The 17679-nt window shown below is 43.4% G+C and overlaps 1 protein-coding gene across 4 annotated transcripts; it reads right to left on the bottom strand.

Moving 5' to 3' along the window:
• Positions 1–5353: 5353 nt before the first annotated feature.
• HSD3B1 (hydroxy-delta-5-steroid dehydrogenase, 3 beta- and steroid delta-isomerase 1) lies at positions 5354–15681 on the bottom strand. Of its 4 annotated transcripts, none has more exons than XM_053972132.1 (4): positions 15599–15681; positions 15122–15335; positions 10332–10496; positions 5354–6340 (listed from the first exon to the last, which is right to left on the bottom strand). In XM_053972132.1, the coding sequence occupies exons 2-4, from the start codon at positions 15273–15275 to the stop codon at positions 5526–5528; spliced, it is 1134 nt and encodes a 377-aa protein (XP_053828107.1). In that variant the 5' UTR covers positions 15276–15335; positions 15599–15681; the 3' UTR covers positions 5354–5525. The 4 variants fall into 4 exon arrangements, with proteins under 4 accessions (XP_053828107.1, XP_053828109.1, XP_053828110.1 ...); XM_053972134.1 differs by having other exon boundaries at positions 15122–15331; positions 15599–15627; XM_053972135.1 differs by lacking the exon at positions 15599–15681 and adding an exon at positions 15544–15560.
• Between the last annotated feature and the right edge of the window lie 1998 nt (positions 15682–17679).

The raw sequence follows: 17679 nt of genomic DNA, 5'->3' as shown, positions 1-17679 counted from the left end.
GAACAGAGAGTTCAAATTAAATGAGATCATTGTAAAAGTAACTACTTCCTCTCTGTAAATACATAACCAGTACATTTAAGGGGGCTGAGGAAAAGTTCCTGGAGAAGCAGGAGAAGTTGCACACTGCAGAACGGCCGCCTCAACCACTTTGTACAGGCAAAACCTACCATGCTGTGATTGGGATCAAACAGTTGTCATCTCGTGATTATTGCTCGTGTCTGGCCAGAGAGACCATTGCTGCAGCAATAGCTGTGTGCCAGAGTTTATTTCAAGAGCCCTGTAGACAAGAGACATCAATTCCAAGATGGACCAAAAGAAACACCCCCAAAAATGAACTTTCTTGGACTTAGTGGTGAGTGTGCAGCATTCCTTATGTCATCAGCACTTGCAAATAGAGCATGTAGAAAGAAGCCCAAGTGCGTGTAAAAAATCCAGTGTGCTTCTGGTCTAGATAAATTAAACTTAAATGTATAACTAAAATTGCATGTGGGATTATCAGAAAAATATATATCTAGCTTCTGATGAAATCACCACATTGAAAATTTTGAAGTTCAAGAATATTTCAAAGCAATTTTCGCCCACATGTATTTTGTTTCCTTTTAACTTTCTAAATTTTCTTTCCACATTTTAGGCAGCAAAAAATCCCAATCTTTCTCTCTCGATGGTCTTCCACAATGCATGTTCAGCATTTTGAGTGGCACCTGTTATAGGATCAAGCTGGAGATTTAATAAATCTTTATTTTTGATTAATGTTCTTTTCCCTTTTGCAGATTAGTCCTTAACTGCTTAATATTCAGTGCTTGCTGCCAGCAGTGGAAAGACACATCTTATTTAAGAAATGAGACAGGTTTAGTTATGTGAATGAGGAATGTCTAGAAATAGCAATCACTGGTCTGAGTAAGAAATCCATTGCACAGCCATACATGAATTCCAGTTATCCAGTCGATTTTGAACTGAGATGGAGATGCAGATGGAGAGCTTTCAGGAGGGAGAAGAGTATTACATGGGGAGTGCAGGGGTCATGGCGAGGAGTGGTGAAGTTGTACTTCAGGAATCTACTGACTGAGCTCCCATTTCCCAAATTAGCTTTACAGCCACTATAATATATCTACATGTATAATTCACAGATTTTTTCAGTTCAAGAAACAATTGTTACTTTTAGTTTCCTACATAACACGGGCTGTACATAACTTTTCACACTGTTATTCTGCACAAAGCCTGTGAACTGACCCAAAGCTTTAAAAAAGAAAAAAAGCAATTTTAAAGATCATAATTGAGAAAGTTAACATTAATTTTGGGATGCTTATAATTTGGTCTGTTTTAATTCATTTAACTTCATAATGTAAAAAAAAATTTATTATTATTTGAAGTCTGCAACACACTCAGAATACCAGTGACATGCTTGTCTGATGAAATGGATTTTTCACAAGAACGTGCTCATTGGCATTAACTATCCAACTGTCCTCCATTGACTGTATCCTATATTTATGATACCAATTCCAGGCATGGATTTCTGGTATTGATATGATAGCCACTTTTGCTTCTGTTCCTCTGGAGCTTCTTCTTTGTTCCTAAACCTATTCAAAATGTTATAGTTCCTGGTCCATTTTAGCAAACAAAACTCTGCTTCTCTCCAGGGAAAAAATATTTAACAGCAGATAGTGGTCTTTACAAATGTAGGTTTTTGTACCTGCTGGAACCAGAAGTCATTAATTTGCCTGTAGCATGTAAGTGTCACTTATATATATTTGCTAATTCATCTTTTTCTGCATGTCTGCAGGGTAAATAAACACCTTTCCATCAAAGCAGCCTTAATGTTTTTTTTCTTTTCCATTCTTTATACAGAAGTAAAGTTCTTACTGACTGTGATCCAGTTGACAGTGGAGCTTCATTGATAACCAATAGTTTGCTTTATTGATTGCCAGACAAACTAATTAAATCAGAAGAATGGTCCTGGTCAGCTGATGTAAAAACAACAAGGCTCCTCCTGATCAAGTACATTTTGTAACCATTTTGCTAACCTGCCAAGAGTAATAGTATAGAAACAAGCTACTGCAAAGTAGACTGGAGTGCAAATTTGCAGAAAATCAACCCTCTGCAGTAAGTTTGCCTGTTCTCCCTCTTGGTATCCTTGCCATATCCTCATTGGCTTGTGTTTGTTACTGGGTAACAGCACACAACAGCTCTGGTGCCTCTGAGCGGCAGGATAAATGTCTCAGGTAGCCACTGCCTTGGGCTTCCAGGATATTTTATTGCAGGCACTCCACTATTTTGGGCAGCCACCTGAAGTAAAAGACAACACAGATACCAACCCAGGGGTGCTCAGGGAGGGACAGAAGTGGGGAATAAGATTCCTGTAAGCAGGAGTGGTTTGTCATGGGGATTGAAGGGAGGGATGTGGTAGCAAGACACAGGGAAGAAGTTCAACAAAGGAGGAATTTGGCACTTAGAAATCTGACTGTTGGGAGCAAGGCTCTTGGAAAGATGAAAAGATCCCACTGTCTTCCTGTGAAGGCAAAAATGGCAAAGAAAGCTCCGGCAATGGGAGCTTGCACTTGGGAAACAAGTCAGTGAACTGTGGAAGAAAAATTGTCCTTTATTCTCTCTGGCAGCATTTGTGGATATTTTAGGACCTCTGTTAAACTTGTGGAAAGGTGTCCCAGTTTTCTGGTATGTGTTTTAGTACCCCATCCCTTTGATATGTGAAGTGTTTCCCCTATTAAATAGTGGCTTTGCTGCTGTTGTTCTCCCTCTTCCTTTCCTGCTCTCATTCCCCATGTCTGGATTGCCCTTCCTACTCCTACCTCAGTAACAGAGCAGCCATGGCTGCACCCATTGCTTGGCACTCACTGAGCATTAGGATGAAATACCATTAGCCTAGAAAAACTGGGGGTGTTACTGTGTTAAACTTGATTTTGCTTTTCTAAGGGTGTGCAGAGAATGGAATAAATAAAATAAGAGTGTGCCTGCAGGGGAAGGAAGAGGAAGGGGATGGAGAAGAAGAAAGCACAGAAATCTAAGTGCAGTGTCCCAGCTGCAGGGAAGGGTGAGGCCTGACAGGACAGCTCTGACAGCTGATGCTCTGCCAGGGCCTAAAGCAGCTGCACCCGAAGTGGTTGTGGCCCTTCCTTCTTTCCCCAGGCCTCTCCTGGAAGTCACCCTGTGTTCCTTCAGGATGTTTGATAATCATTGTCACCATGGCAGAAAAGGTGAATCATCACACATCTGAAGGGAGGGAGGGATTAAGTAATCTCACAGGCAGATTTTGAAGGAAACCAAAGCCTTGTGGAGGGCCTGTGTCCCCAGAATATGACTGACAGTTCTGGTGTCTGCTATTCTACTACTTCAGATCTTACATAGTTAACCAAAGATGTTACTAAAGCACATAGTAATGTTTGCACTGGGACTATCTAATGTCTAGGGCGCTGAATAATTAAACTCAGCACATACTTCAAGCACTCAGCATCCCTGGAAATGTGATTTATTTACATTAGTATTGAGTCAGGTAAAATGCTTCTGTTCACACCTCCAAAACAACAGAGGAAATCCCATCTTTTAGAGTTGTTTTCAGCAAGTGAGATGTATGTTTAAGAAACAAACACTGGATCACATTTGTGTGTTCAAACAAGATCTGTATTTTTGCCCACAAGTCAAGTTACACATTGTGCAGAAGCTCATGTGGCCACTAGAGAAGCACAGGGGCAGCACATGTGTACCTATCAGCTAAAGTTAGTCTGTTTCCAGCTGAAACATGGTAAGAGCAGGATTTTTTTCAGCACTCTTTATTTTTCCTCTGTGTTCACAAATATATTGACTCTGCAGTGGAAGCCCCTCTGTGAGCAAGCCATCCTGCAATATTTTTATCCCTTCCGTTTTCTTGAAGTTGTTCTGCTGGACACCCACCGGGTTTATTGCAAAATGAGGGTGTATAAAGAAGTATTCACCTGATGTCCTAGGGTGACGGTATGGTGTTCGTATCCCAAATCGTGTGTTCTGTTTATGCCTGATATTATGTTCTGTGCCTTCAGGACTGACTCTGAAAGTGAAGGATTGTTTTGTCTTGTTATCAGCTGGCTCACCTCCCCCCATGGTCTGTGTCTAGGAGAGGCTTGGCTGGATTGGGCTTGCTTGCTTGCTTGCTTGCTGGCTTTTGCTTTTGCTTTTGCTTATTAGTTAGTTTAGCTAGGCAGTCCAATTTTTACCCTGGACTGTTTCTTTTTCCCTTCCCTTTCCCTTTCCTGAATATCATCTGAACCTGCTCTGGACCTGGACCTGGGAAACATCAAGAAACACCAAGAGTCTGCATTTTGTGACCTGCAGCAGCCATCCCCAGCGCCGGAGACTGATAGCTGGGCGACCACTCCCAGGAGAGACTTTCTGAATTTGTCATCTCTTCAGAATGGTGAAAGGGTTTTGTCATCTGGTGTTGATTTTTTTTTTTTTTTTTTTTTTTTTTTTAATTGGGGAGTGTTCTTGCTTGTTAAATAAACAGGTTTTTTCCATTTCTCTCTGAGGAAATCCACTGTCCTAACTAAAACTGTATTGCACTTACATTGTACTTTTGATCTCATGACGCTTGTAGTGCTCAAAGCTTGACTGTCAGGTGAACATGAAATGCACAGCACCCTTGAAAAAGTGAACAAGATTTGTTACAGCTTTTGCCATCAGGTGGGTTCTGCCTGCTGCCTGTTAGGTGGGGTTGGCAAACTCTGAGTGAACAGGGTGTAGTTGTGTGGTATTCACAAGCCCTCTGAACAAAGAGAGACTTAGCTTTCTCAGGATTTCTCCTGAGAGAAGCTGTGAGAGAAGCAGAAAAAAGAGAATCAAAACAATTCTTATCTCATTCGCTGCTCCTGTGTTTGTGCCCATGTGGAATGTGGTATGGAGATTGTTTACCCAAGGTGATTGCTTGATTGGATTCTGGTGAGGGTGTTTTGGATTCATTGACCAGTTGGATCCACATGTGTGTCAAGACTCTCAGGAGAGAGACACAGGTTTTTAGTTAGGCAGTTAGTAATAGTTCCAGTTAGTGTAATATAGTTACAGTATAATATAGGATAATAAAGTAATGAATTAGCCTTCTGAAATCATTGGAGTCAGAGCCTCATTCTTCCCCCACTGGGGATCGCTGCACCGATATAGCTGAGTGGTGCACATTTGTAAAGTGTCATCATACTTCTAGGACAAGTTGTATTTTACAAAAGCCTTGGAGGTGGTGTGGAGTGAAAGAAGGGCTGAAGTGTTCACACTGTGGATTATGTGGAGTCTTGCTAAAATAAGTCCTTGTGCTGCAGAGATGTACAAATGGGTGTGGAATATGCAGTACAGTTACCCTCAGCACTCAACAAACAAATGAACATTTCACTTTTATTTATTCTGAGGTTGGGGGTGAGGGGTTTCAGTGGGCTCTTGCACAAAGTATTAATTTAAATGCTTTGCAGTTTGCTGCTGCTGCTGCTGCTCTCCCAGCTCTCCTCTGGCTCAAGCCTGTACTTGCTTAGCTGGGTTTCAGCTCCTCTTCAGGCTTAGGCAGTGCTGCTTTGCAAGTACAGCCTTCTCTGGGGGATCACAGAGGCAATCCACTCACCAGTGCCCTGCTTGGCCTCTTCCCACGTGTAGCGGGGCACGTAGCCAAAATCCTGCTGTGCTTTTCTATAGGAGAAGGTGAAGGGGGTGTTCAGCAGCATGACCAGGTGGCGGTTAGTGGAGGGGACATATCTGACAAAGGGCCGCAGCAAGAAGCTGACCATCTCCAGCAGCAGCGAGAAGTAATAGAGCACTGTCAGAGGCATGGGGAGCCGGGGCTCAATTCCAAAGCCCAGGTCCTTGGTCAGCTCATAATTCAGGTCAGCGTAGCTCATGTGAGGAGTGTCATCTGAGATGTAGTAGAACTTGCCCCGGATGTGCTTGGCTTTCTGTGGGGCTCGGAGGGCTTTGGCTGCCTGCACGTGTGCCCAGGCGATGTTGCCCACGTAGACGGGGTTCACCAGAGCCTCCTTCCTGGAGAAGCGCAAGTAGATGTTCTTGTTCAACAGGCACTTATCCAGATGGCCTTGGAGAAACGGGCAGCCTTCCCCAAAAATGTACATAGATCTCAGGGCACAGGTCATCAGCGTGCCACCATCCTTCAGCACCTGGCCATCTGCTTTCAGCACAGAATCCTCTGCCAGTCTCTTGCTTTGGGCATAAGGAAATTTGGATGTGCTCTCATAAGCTGTATCTTCGTCACCATTGAAAATTGGGTCCCCTCTGCAGTTTGGGCCTGTCACTTCTATGGTACTGGTGTATATGAAGTGCTGGACGTTACAGCGGACACACGCCTCCAGCAGCAGCTGAGTACCTTCAGAAAACAAACATGAAAGGCAGTCTAGGTTAGGGCCCCCTAACCAGGAAAAAGTGGGGGGTTCAGATCAGAAACAACATCTCTGGCCTGAGCTTTGCCAGATCTCCCTCCCTTCAGCTGGAAGAATCCTATCCTGTACAGGGCTGGATATTCAATGACACTGAACCTGCTCTGAATCTGTATTTTAGTAGTATCAGTGCACCTTCCAGAGTCAGAGTCAAACAAGTCAAACAATATTTGGTCCTAATTGCATGTTGTGGGGGTTTTTTTTATGCCAAGAATCAAATTTTTGCCCTTCCTTAACTTAGCATGGGTACTGACCACAGATCCAGGAACTTGTGCCTCTTGGTGGGATTGAGCTGGCTTGAGGCAGAGAACCTTCAGAAGCTGCCCCTCTCCTTAGGTATCATCCATGCTCTGTGGTGAAGCCCATGTTGTTTAGGCTTGAGGATGCTCTTGGGTGGTTTGCTAAAAAGGGACAGAATTTTTATGGGATCTGAAGGTCTGCTCCAAAATCAGTGCACTCACACCCAGTGCAAATCTATCCAGTATTTGACTGACTAAAGAGAAGGGCTTGAAGAGAAACGTGGTGAAGCAAGGCACAATAACATGTAGTGAAAGATCGTAATGTGATCATAATGAATCATAAAACCACGAGAAAAGAGAGGCTTGTGTATGTATGCCTCCTTTTCTGGCTGATCTGGCTTTTCCTTGCAGTAGTACAGGATTTCTTACATTTAAAATCCTTTAATGCTTTCATCGGGGGCAGCAGAGGTCATGTGTTCAAAGTCTTTTAAATAGCCAAAAAGGTTAAACAAGGAAAGCACACTGAAGAGGGAAATAAATACTTTAATAAGTTGTGTTGTTATACTTGCAATTAGAATCATCTTTTTTCTACCCAGCTTTGAGGCAGAAATTGCCTTATTGGTTGTGCATGGTGTAATGAGAGAAATTAAATGTAAAAAGGCCAGTGACTTTGGAAGAGAGGACACAGCTCAAAGACATTTGGAAACATCTTTGGCAAAAGAACATTAAACTAAAATGACTGATATGATATCAGAAGGGTGTAGCCCAAAACCCAGGGGATAAAATCAAGCACCAGAAGTGAGGCACATAAAAGATTTTCCAAGTCTGCTCAGTTTGTTACAGCAACAACTGAAGGCAGCACAATGCAGACCAGGCTAGTGTGACTGAAACAAATATAATGAATTAAAGAGGTTCAGAAGAGCCGGGAATATTGGTGGTAAAATATGGACTTGTTAATGAGTGAAAAATAGGAAGAATTATTGAACTGAATATTGTTAGGGCACCAAAATTCCTCTTTTCAAGCTTGAACAAGAAAAAGAAAGAAATTGAAACAAATGGAAAAGAAATCTGGATGAGGCTTTCAGAAACATTAAGGAACTCCACTGGGAAAAAGTTACACAGACAGGAATAAATTAATGTGAAAAATGAATTCATGCAAGTCACCCTGTTTAGATGATATAAAAGCCAGGGTCATCTGGAAAAAATGTATTTATTATATTATTTGAAATATAATAGCTTTATTCCTGCTGTCAATACTGTTTGGAAAATGAGGGAAAGTAATCAAATACATAAGGTCTTGATGAAATCAAATTAGATAGCAAGTTTTAGAAAAAGACAATCATAAAATTATCTTGACAGCTGGTATCTGTTCAAGATGAATTTCACCCAAATAAAATGTTGTTTATTTGCAAATCAGAATTATGTGTAAAAGTTTAAAGATTCCTACAGTAATGGGAATCTGAGTATCTTTCATATAGCATGTAAAAATGTAAATTATTACTGTATTACATGCTTTATTCAGTGAGAGGGTCCCCATGGTTTGCTTGCCCTTCTGGCTGAGGATCTGGTTCACAGAAGGTATTTTGTTTAGATTGTAATTAATTATTTTCTCAATTCCCTTCCTTCAAAAAATTTGCTTCCCTTCCTTCCTACAAAAGATATTTTTGCTCTGAGATATTGTGTGGTAATGGAGGAAAGCCCTGCATCAAGGCAAGTTTAACTTTCTCGCTTCTGTCCTGGTTCGTGAACATCCACCCTTGATTCTTGAAACATTTATATTACACAAGTCCTCTTTCCTAGGAGAAACAAAACTTTCATCCTGCAAGCCCATGAAATACACAGCAGTGCCCTGGCTGGTCAGAAAACCAGAAGAGCATCAGAATGGAAATGGAAGAAAACAGGGAAGAGAGGACAGCAGTATTCACTCACTGACCTTGTAGCCAGTTGGCTCTGGGAGCAGGACTGTGGATGGTATTTCATTCTAGCAAATGTTATCAGCTAATCCTCACTGGCCCAGTGGGCTTTTTTTTCACTCAAGGGCAGACACTATCGGCAGGGGAGTGAGTACTGGGAAGTCAGAGCTAAAGAGCTTTTCTGTGTTTGGGACATTTTAATAGTCATTCAGGTTTTTGTTTGTTTGTTTGTTTGTTTTTTGTTTTTGTTTTTTTTTTTTTGTTTGTTTGTTTGGTTGGTTGGTTTTGGTTTTGGTTTTGGGTGGTTTTTTTTGTTATTTGTTTTGTTTTGTTTTTTAATGTTGTTTTTCATTTTTCCCTATAGAAAAATGTGTTTATGCAGCACATTCTGCTGTGAAAAATGGATTATAGCGGAAGTACAGTTGTAACAGCAGAGCTTTAGGAATCCTCTATTTGAGCTACCAACCAGGTAAATTTTCATATTACCCAATGCACAGGTTTCCAGGAACTTGCCTTTCTACTCTTCCCTCCTGACAGGGGCCTAAGAGGCTGCCCATTGGGCTCTGTTTTGATCACTGACAATTTGTGGCTTTGATTGAGCAGAAATGAAAGGGTCTGGAAGCTAATGATACAGGGAATGAGCCACACTAAAACAAGTAAAATGCCATCCCACTGTTTTTAAGGTACATGTAAGAAACAACTCGACTGCCAAGAATTCTCTCTTTATCAGAACACTGGTGAGAAGCCAATATTTGTGAAAGTGATGTCTATACAGGTACGTTCCTTTTTTTTTTTTTGTGAAGAAGCCCTGTGTCTGTGGCAGAGAGGAACAAAGAACTGGGTAAGCTGTTCATGTAAATAAGAACACCTTCCCCAAATTTCCCCCAAGCTGTTGAAGCAACACAGCCAGGGAGGCCAGTGTGCATGCAGGTTAGGCAGTGCCAGTTCTCCGAATAGCACTGAGGGTTTTGGCATCACAGACAGGGGGTGAAGTTGTTCTTTTAGGAAATACATTTAAACTTCCTGGTAGGTGATGCTACATGGGCCATTCCTAAGTCTAAACCCTTTCCCCTTACCTGATCTTTCCTGAAGAATGGGGGTTCTTTAGTGGAAGGGGAAATCCCATCACTGAGTCACCGAAACCACCCCCCCCCAATAGCTCTGAGTTCGTTGGGGAATTTTAAATTATAAACTCAAGGTGAGAGAGCACTTGTTTGTCTCAACTGCCTTCTTGCACACACAGACTTAAAGGCAAAGGAAGGAAAAGGAGAAAAAGAAGAAGAAAAAGAATAGCAAGGAGAGAGCCATAGGCTCCGGGATGTTATCAATGCAACAGTTCTGTATTTGTAAACTTTGAAAAATGTACACAGGCAGGGATGCCATGTGGGGTGGGAAAATAAGAACCAATTTCTGAGGTGAGCACTGGGATTTCAGAGGGGAATTGCTTTCAGAAAGTTCTACTGAGCATGGGTTTATGACTATCACCACTGAAGGCAGAGCCTGTGCAGACCTCAGCATAGGCATATATAACTGTTGGCAAGAGTGAGTGATCCTGCACTGCCCTGAAGTGGAAGACTGGGTGTGGAGAGGCCCAAAACTTCTTGGGGCTGCACAGACACAGGATTTGCACCCCTAGGTGTGTCTGTGCAAGATGCAGAACAACCCAGTTAACCTGGCTCAAAACAAACACGGGTCAGGTGCTTCCTTTCCTGAGCAGACGGTGATCAGGACGCAGATGTGGCTTTGAGGAAGGTGCTTCCCCTGCTCACCTGTTACATTGACTTCCCAGAGCAGCTTCTTCTCGATGAGGCCCAGGGTGTCAATGAGGGAAGCCGTGTGGATGACGAGGGAGACCCCCTGGCAGGCACGGTGCAGGAATGTCACATCTCGGATGTCCCCTTCCAGGATTTTCACCTCAGTCTTCCCCTTGAACTCTGCAGGGGCAGCAGAAAACAGAGCACACGACCTTACAGGCACCCTAAGAAGAGTTCTGGAAGGGTGGTGAAGAGCTGACCCTGGCTGACAGGTGCTGACTGTCCAGGAACTGCAGGGATATTTTAAAGCTGTGAAACAGAAGGCATTTCCCCAGGACTCTATTGTCAAATGACAATACTAACTAACTACAGTGCTACAGAGGTTTATTTTGCATTACCTACCATAGATCTGGAGCCAATATTCAACATGTTTCTTTCCATTTTATTTTTTAGGGAGAGATCTTTTCCACTGCTAGCAAGCTTCCTTGAGTTGTGGCTGTGTTAAAGTTCACAGAGGAGTAGCTTTAGCTGTGCCTGTTCTGGTGGCTGGCTGGCTGTAGATGTGTTAACCCAAGAGCACTGAACAGGCACTGCATGTTCCTGTCTTCAAGCTGATGAATGATCTCTCTCCACCCAGAGCATGTGAGCACAGGGATGTGTTCATACCTACTTTCTGCCCCTTTACCTTGCCTGTATTGCAGCTCTTCTAATAAATTACATGCAATTCTGACATCTTTTTCTTGTACCTTGGCCAGGATTTACAGTGCCTCTTCCAGCTCTAGCCCTGGCTGCATTTCAGTGTCTGTGCTGTGGAGTCCTTTTTAGCCTGCACGTCTTTCTGGTTCATACCTGAACTCTCAAGACTGTTCTCCTGAGCTACCTCAACCTGGCTTGATCAAATCTTACTTTTTAAGCCCTGTCCCTCCACAGCAGTTGCAGTGTGTGAGCCCAGAGGAGCTCTAGGTCTCAGAGCCATCCTGTTCTGGCACAAGGAGGAGGTGCCATCGCAGCAAGTCCTCTGGGAACCTCTGCTGTGGCTGCGCTAGGTGGCTCCCCAGGCACAGCTACTGGGCAGGGACTCTGCAGCACAGGCGGAGCCTCTGTCTTCCAGCGTAATCAAATGCCTCTTTTAGATAAGAGAAGAACCTGATTAATTTGTGCAGCTTTTAGCTTCAGCCATGACTGAAATCTCGTGTATCCTAGTGCTTTGTCACCAGCTCCAAAGCAGGCACTATTTCATCCCATGTCTTTAATAGGAAACACTGAGAGACAACTGTTGGATCGGGAACTGAGTGGGAATATATTTTAAAATGGTTTTATCTCATTTTCTCTATAGCATGCTAGAATGTAATCCCGTATCAATTTAACAATTATTCTGATGTTACAGGCTTAAGGGGCTTTTTTCCCCACCATGGACAGTTGGTCTAAGATTCAGGTTTGTGAAACATTTGCTGAACTGTTACTAAATCTAGAGTTGCTGCCCTCCCAGCACAGTCATTGCGACATGCTCTCTTCTGCTCCTTTATTTTACAGACTGCATTCATTTTCTAGGACTCCATCTCCAGAAGCTTCACTCTGACCTCTACTTGCATGGATGCAAAACAGTCAGACAAGAGGTGGGCTTTTTTTTTAAGCACCTGGTAGTTAGATTTGCTCTAATAAATATTAGTGTCTGTACTGCCCTAAGGCTGATGTTCTCCATGAACAAAGCTTTGTGGGATTGTAATAATCCCAAGAACAGATAGCAGTAGTTTTCACAACATAAGTCCTGACATGTGACCTCTTCAAAGTTATCACAGTGCCCAGGAAGGGGTTGGGAAAATGGAAGTTTTACACATGCAAATCAAAGCTTTCAGGAAAAGTACAGAAGAAGCCTGTCCCTTTTAAAGCTGATCATAAGAAATCTGCTGTCTAGGTGCTTTGTGCCTTGTTTGGGCTTGCAGTTTGTGTGTGTGTGATATGAGTCAGGAATCTGCTCCTCTATTCCATTTTAGCCAGCAGAAGTTGCTATGGTAAGTACAATATGGGCCTTGCTCCCTTTAGCAGCATCAGCTGCATGTCAGGAATCAGCAGATTGATCTTGTTGTGCTCTAGGTGAAGAGAAAACTACAGGTGAGCTTGGAAGAAAAGAGAGTTAAGAAATGTCTGTCAGACAGTGTTTTCAGTCTGAGATGGCCAGCAGGGAGAACTGTTCCTGATTTCCATCTAGACAAACCATTGTCCAAGCATCACAAGAACACATGTGGGTAGGTCAGAGGGGAAGGAACAGAATAAATTCAAGTCAGCTCTCAATTTTTGCATAAAGTGATTATGACAAAGTACCTACTCACTGGGAAAGCTTGTTCTTCTTCACCAGTGCTTTCTGTGTCTTCTGAGTTGTAAGTAAACTCCCTGCTTGCTGTGGGGTAGTTTTTGCTTGAAAATGCAATGATTTCTCAATAAAATTCAGTGTCCTGTTGTGAGCCATTTTTGACTCAGCGGTACAGTCAGACTATTTGCCCTAAACTTGAGAACAACATAGGAGTTTTGATTTCTCCAGAAGTGCCAATGCAATAGTGAACAACAAAAAAAGAATTGTGTAAGTGGGAGCACAGGAAAGACAGAAAGATAAATCTGACATGGGAGGTAAGAAACCCAGGGCACCAAAGTACCATGTTCAACATGACATCCATTCTCAACCACACAATAGAACCGGGTGGGCTCCAACTCATGGCCCTTGACACTGACTGGATCATCCCAGACTCCCTGGGGCTGTGGAAGACCACAAATGCCACTGGTCCTACACAGACTGAATGCTCACAGACTCAAGCTCTCAGCAGGAAAGTTGTTTGGACAAGAGGAATGCCCCGAGTGCCTTCTGGCACAAAGACCTGTGACTTGCTCATACTTTTCTGTCTCACTACCCACAGCCCTGACTCTGCACAGATATTGCAAGTGCAAGGTGCTCAAGAGATTAGTGAGGAAAAAACCCACTCAGCTCTGCTCCTGGCTGTTCCAGAAATCCAGATATCATCTGCTAGCAAGTAGAAGTCCCTGTAGTAAAAATAATGCAGGTCAGAAGACTCCAGTCCCACCCACAGGTTTTGTAGTGGCCCCACACTTGGAATAGGAGTCACTGAGACAGAGAAGGGCTTGAAAGAGAACAGCAGGGAAATATTTCAGGTAGTACCGAGCACAGGGACTGGCAGGACACTAGAAGAGATGTAGCCACAAGGGCTGATGCAGAAGAGCTGCCAATCAAAGTGCAGGGGTTCAAATCTGTTTAAACACATCTGGAATGTCAGCCTATGGTCCCTACTACCTGTTTATGGGGAAGAAAATGTAACTGATTTTTCCCTACCTCCTGTGCTGCTCAGATAGGCAGAAGGAATGTTAAAAGAATAGGAGAGGGAGTATGTGGGCAGTGCTCCATGGAGAAAGAAGGGAGGATAAGGAAAGAGGGCATAGAGCTTGCCTATTAACAAAAAAAAACAAAAACAAAAACAAAAACATCAAAACGTTTGCAGCAGCCCAGCCAAGACTGTGCCCACACAAACAATGGTTTTCACTCCCCAGGATGCTCCATTATCCCCACAAAGCTCTTCTGGCCCAAAGCAGTGTAGATGTCTCTGCACTGCTGCATCAGTGCTAAACCGCACACACTCCTGCTGCTTCAGCCTCTACTGTAGCCGCAGGTTTTGGGTTTGTTTCTGTGGAAACTCTCTGGAAACCAGAGCAGGAAGGGCTGCTGCAAGGCTCAGGGCCATTTAGAAATCCTCAGTGAAATGCTGAGTCAGATTTAATGGAGAAGAAGTTTGAGCTGTGTAAAACCATGACAAAGGCTTGTGCAATTTGTACCAGGTTTATTGTGCACTGTCTATTCCTTCATGACACTTTAATGCTCTATAGAGTGGTTGAGGCTCTTCAGCAAATCATACAGAGATATTCCTCAAGGTTTCCCACAGAGTTTCCTGCATAGAGGAAGAGGAGTCTTGCAATGAAGATGTGATGGAGGAAGTTACTGTTAAGTAAATATAATGTAAGGACTTATGAACCTGACTGAATTTAGGCCCCCTAGATACCTTTTAGTCCCCCAGATGCCCTAGATGCTTGGAATCTCAATAAATAGGACATTCAAAATAAAACACTGAGCTGCTTTCCCTGCCACAGACTGTTTCTGGCACATCACTCCCTTGTGCTGTCTCCAATCCATTCAAGAAGCCTGCCTTGCACTTTTCAAATGGGTTCTGTCTCTTCCAGTTAGCATATGCTTAAACAGGAAACTGCAATAATGTTATTAACAGAAGCAGTTTTAAAAATACCTCACCACAGCTCTCAGCCAGAAGATCATTATTAATCAAATTAATCACAGGTTGAAGAAAACCATTGGAATTTGCACCCACAACTTTTTCACTGCCTTCACTGTCTGGCATACCAGAGCCCAGCACAGCATGCTCTGGATAGCTCTGCCCTCGCACCCAGTACAGCAATGCTTGAATTTTCCTTTCCCCCAAGAAAAAGTGTGAGATTTTTGCACTAATTTTGCTCTGTGAGTTTTGTTGTAAGAGAAGTCAGGTTGAAGACAGCCTTTTTACTGCATGAACAGTATATAGAAGCCTCAGAACCTGACAAAAAACCCTCTTGTTTTCACATTTAACATCTGATTTCTGTGCTGGAGGGAGAGGAAGGGATAAAGCAAGGCTTCCTTGAGATAAAACCCCTATCTGCAAAGCTGGTTCAGATGACAGGTAAAGGCTTCCCAGCCACCCACGTGGGACTGCAACACTCAGAGCTGCAGCACACAGTCCTCAGGAAATGGCACTTACTCTCAAATCTCCCGAGCACTTCAGCGCTGAAGGCTTTGTCCAGCAGCCGGATCTCAGCCAGCGCCTCCTCTTCTTCCAGCAGCAGGCTCACAATCCTCTGGCCAAGAAATCCTCCTGCCCCTGTCACCAGGCAGCTTACCCCAGCCAGGGACATTGCTCTGGGTTGCTCCTTGGTGGTGAACTTGCTGTCTCTTGAGCTTGGTTCTCCTCCTGCCTGAGGGAAGGAACATATGACATCAACCTCTGGAAACACTACAAATCAAAGGGTGTTACCAGAAGGAGAGACTACTGAAAAACAAACTTTAATCCCTACATCAAACAATTTTTAAGCATGTCTTACTTTTGCTAGCTATTCCTATTCAGAAGTAGTCTACGTAATTTTTTTCCATGCAAAGAAAACATTCTTACAAATCATTACAAACCAATTCAATTAACAAATCTGAAAACACTCAAAATCAACTTCAATGCCAAACAAACCCTGCAAAAGTCTGCCTTGAGTCTCGGTTCCGCCTCCCTAGCACTCAGAAGACTGTGGGGGAGATTTGCCTGTATTTATATCCTCCTGGGCACCACCTCGGTCATTTTGCTCCCCTCCCTCTTGAGTGCCTCCTTTGCTGCAAATGAATGTGATGCTTCTACACCACTCCCACCACAGAGGAAAGCTCTGGATACAGTGAGGTCTGAGCCTAGATGTCCTGCATCCCTAAATCCCCAGAAAATAGACCCTCATGTTCATAATTCTCTTCAGCTGCGCTTGCTTGTGCAATACAGTGCCAATATTGTGCCAGTATTGAAGGAAGGGAGCATTTAAATTAAATGTAAATAGAAGTCAAGCTATTTAAAGTGGTTTGAGGAGTGAAGTCTGCTGCTGTATATTTTCTGGATACTGCGCTCCCCCATTATAGCATGGGTTTCTCACTCTCTCTGTGCAACATCAGAAACTAACCCTGGGGACTTTGTTCAGTATACTACAGGCATTTGAAGTGATGAAATTGTTTAATGTACCATCCAAGTTAAATTCAAGCTGCAGGAGGGAAAGATTCACCTCTAGAAATGTCTTGTGCAAGAGTACCTATTTAAAGTAAGGCTGTTTGTGCCTCTGCAGTGATCTGTGTCGTTACTGCTTTACATCTCCAACATGCAAGGAAAATGCCCAGGTGTTTCTCCCTGGAGTTTCACTCCAGTTCCAGCAAAACTGTTTTGTACTGTGAGACCAGGGCAGGGCATTAGCCTGAACCTCCTGGGTCTGTCAGGACACGCTGGCTGCAGCTGTATTTTCTCTCTGTCTCACACAGGGATAGGCTGATATCCCTGGTGAAGCAGGATGATAAATAGGGAACTGCCTTGGGTAACAAGGAAGTTACAAAGAAGCCAGCAACACAATTAATTTGGCTGAAATCACTGCAAAAGGGATCCCTGATTTGGGTCATAGCTGGAATGGATCTCTAAAAATACTTTGTTTCCGTTCGTGCCACTGACTGCTAAGTTCCTTTTTTTATTCTGTCATGGGTTTTTGTTCACTCATTAAAGAGGGCTCTGGAGAAAACCTGTAGAAGAAGCATCCCCACACTGTTACTTTTTTAGAGCAAAACTGGCCTTGCCAGTGACAGGAGGAAAGCAAAACCACTTCTGTTGGAGGAGAAAGGTTTCTAGCTGACACAGATGACAAAGTTTTGGCAACTGTTTAAATCCCAGAGTCCTTGAAAATCTGTTCCTTACCCCAACAAAGCTTAAAAAAATTTGTTATCAGTGCTTCTTTCCTTGGCTTTTCACAGTCAGAACCTTGACATTGTATATTCTTATCAGAAGCTGCTGCAAATTAATTTTGTGCACTTTGCAAGGAAAAATAACTGGCCAAATCCTGCTGCTCCAAGCAGCATTCTCTGTAACAAGGCTTCCTTTTTACTTTCAAAAAGGAAATAAAATGCTTTAAAGAGGCATTATAAAACCAGACAACACCACATAGCCTCTTAGGACAGAAAAAACTCTTGTGCACCAAGCTTGCCTATCAGAATGACCAAGCTTAGCAGGGGTAGTGCTTATATGAGAACACGAGTGCTTCATAGGGGACTGCAGGGAGATTTACTGCTGCTGTGCTTTGTCCTCTTAGGTACTACTCAGGCAAATGCTTGGCTCAGTTTGAGGGAATTTTATACATCACTGCATAGCAGCCTTCATCTGAATTGCTATGTGGGAATGTCAGTGGTCGGACAGCAGCAATTTGCTCAACTCCAGCTCAGACCTACTGCTCCTTCCTGCAGTCTCACCTAGAGACAACGTTTTCACCTCTTGTTTCGTGTTGACATTGCTGCTGGGGTTGCTGAGTGGCATGCCAGCTCCTCCTGTGCAGACAAGACTGGCTCTGGTGCTCCCCAAAGGACGTGGAGGCAATGCTGGAATGGGCTGCACGCCCCAGAACGGGGCCAATGAGCAACAAGGCCAAAGTCCACCAGACCCCGACCACCAGGAACAACTTGGTGAAATTCAGAGTTATTGCACAGGTAGGGGACTTGAAGGCTAAAACATAATTGAACAGCATTTGAAAAGTTTACCAAGCT

The sequence above is a fragment of the Vidua macroura genome, chromosome 2, assembly GCF_024509145.1.
Source record: "Vidua macroura isolate BioBank_ID:100142 chromosome 2, ASM2450914v1, whole genome shotgun sequence".
Lineage (NCBI taxonomy): Eukaryota > Metazoa > Chordata > Aves > Passeriformes > Viduidae > Vidua > Vidua macroura.
This window is presented reverse-complemented; position numbering and strand designations above follow the sequence as displayed.

What these genes read in the sequence shown, in the direction of transcription:
- HSD3B1 (XM_053972132.1), bottom strand. Translation starts at nt 15,275, where the DNA reads ATGTCCCTGGCTGGGGTAAGCTGCCTGGTGACAGGGGCAGGAGGATTT. An exon ending in AGTGCTCGGGAGATTTGAGA is followed by an intron (nt 10,497 to 15,121) that starts GTAAGTGCCATT and finishes CTGCCCCTGCAG; the next exon opens with AGTTCAAGGGGAAGACTGAG. An exon ending in CTGGGAAGTCAATGTAACAG is followed by an intron (nt 6,341 to 10,331) that starts GTGAGCAGGGGA and finishes TGTTTTCTGAAG; the next exon opens with GTACTCAGCTGCTGCTGGAG.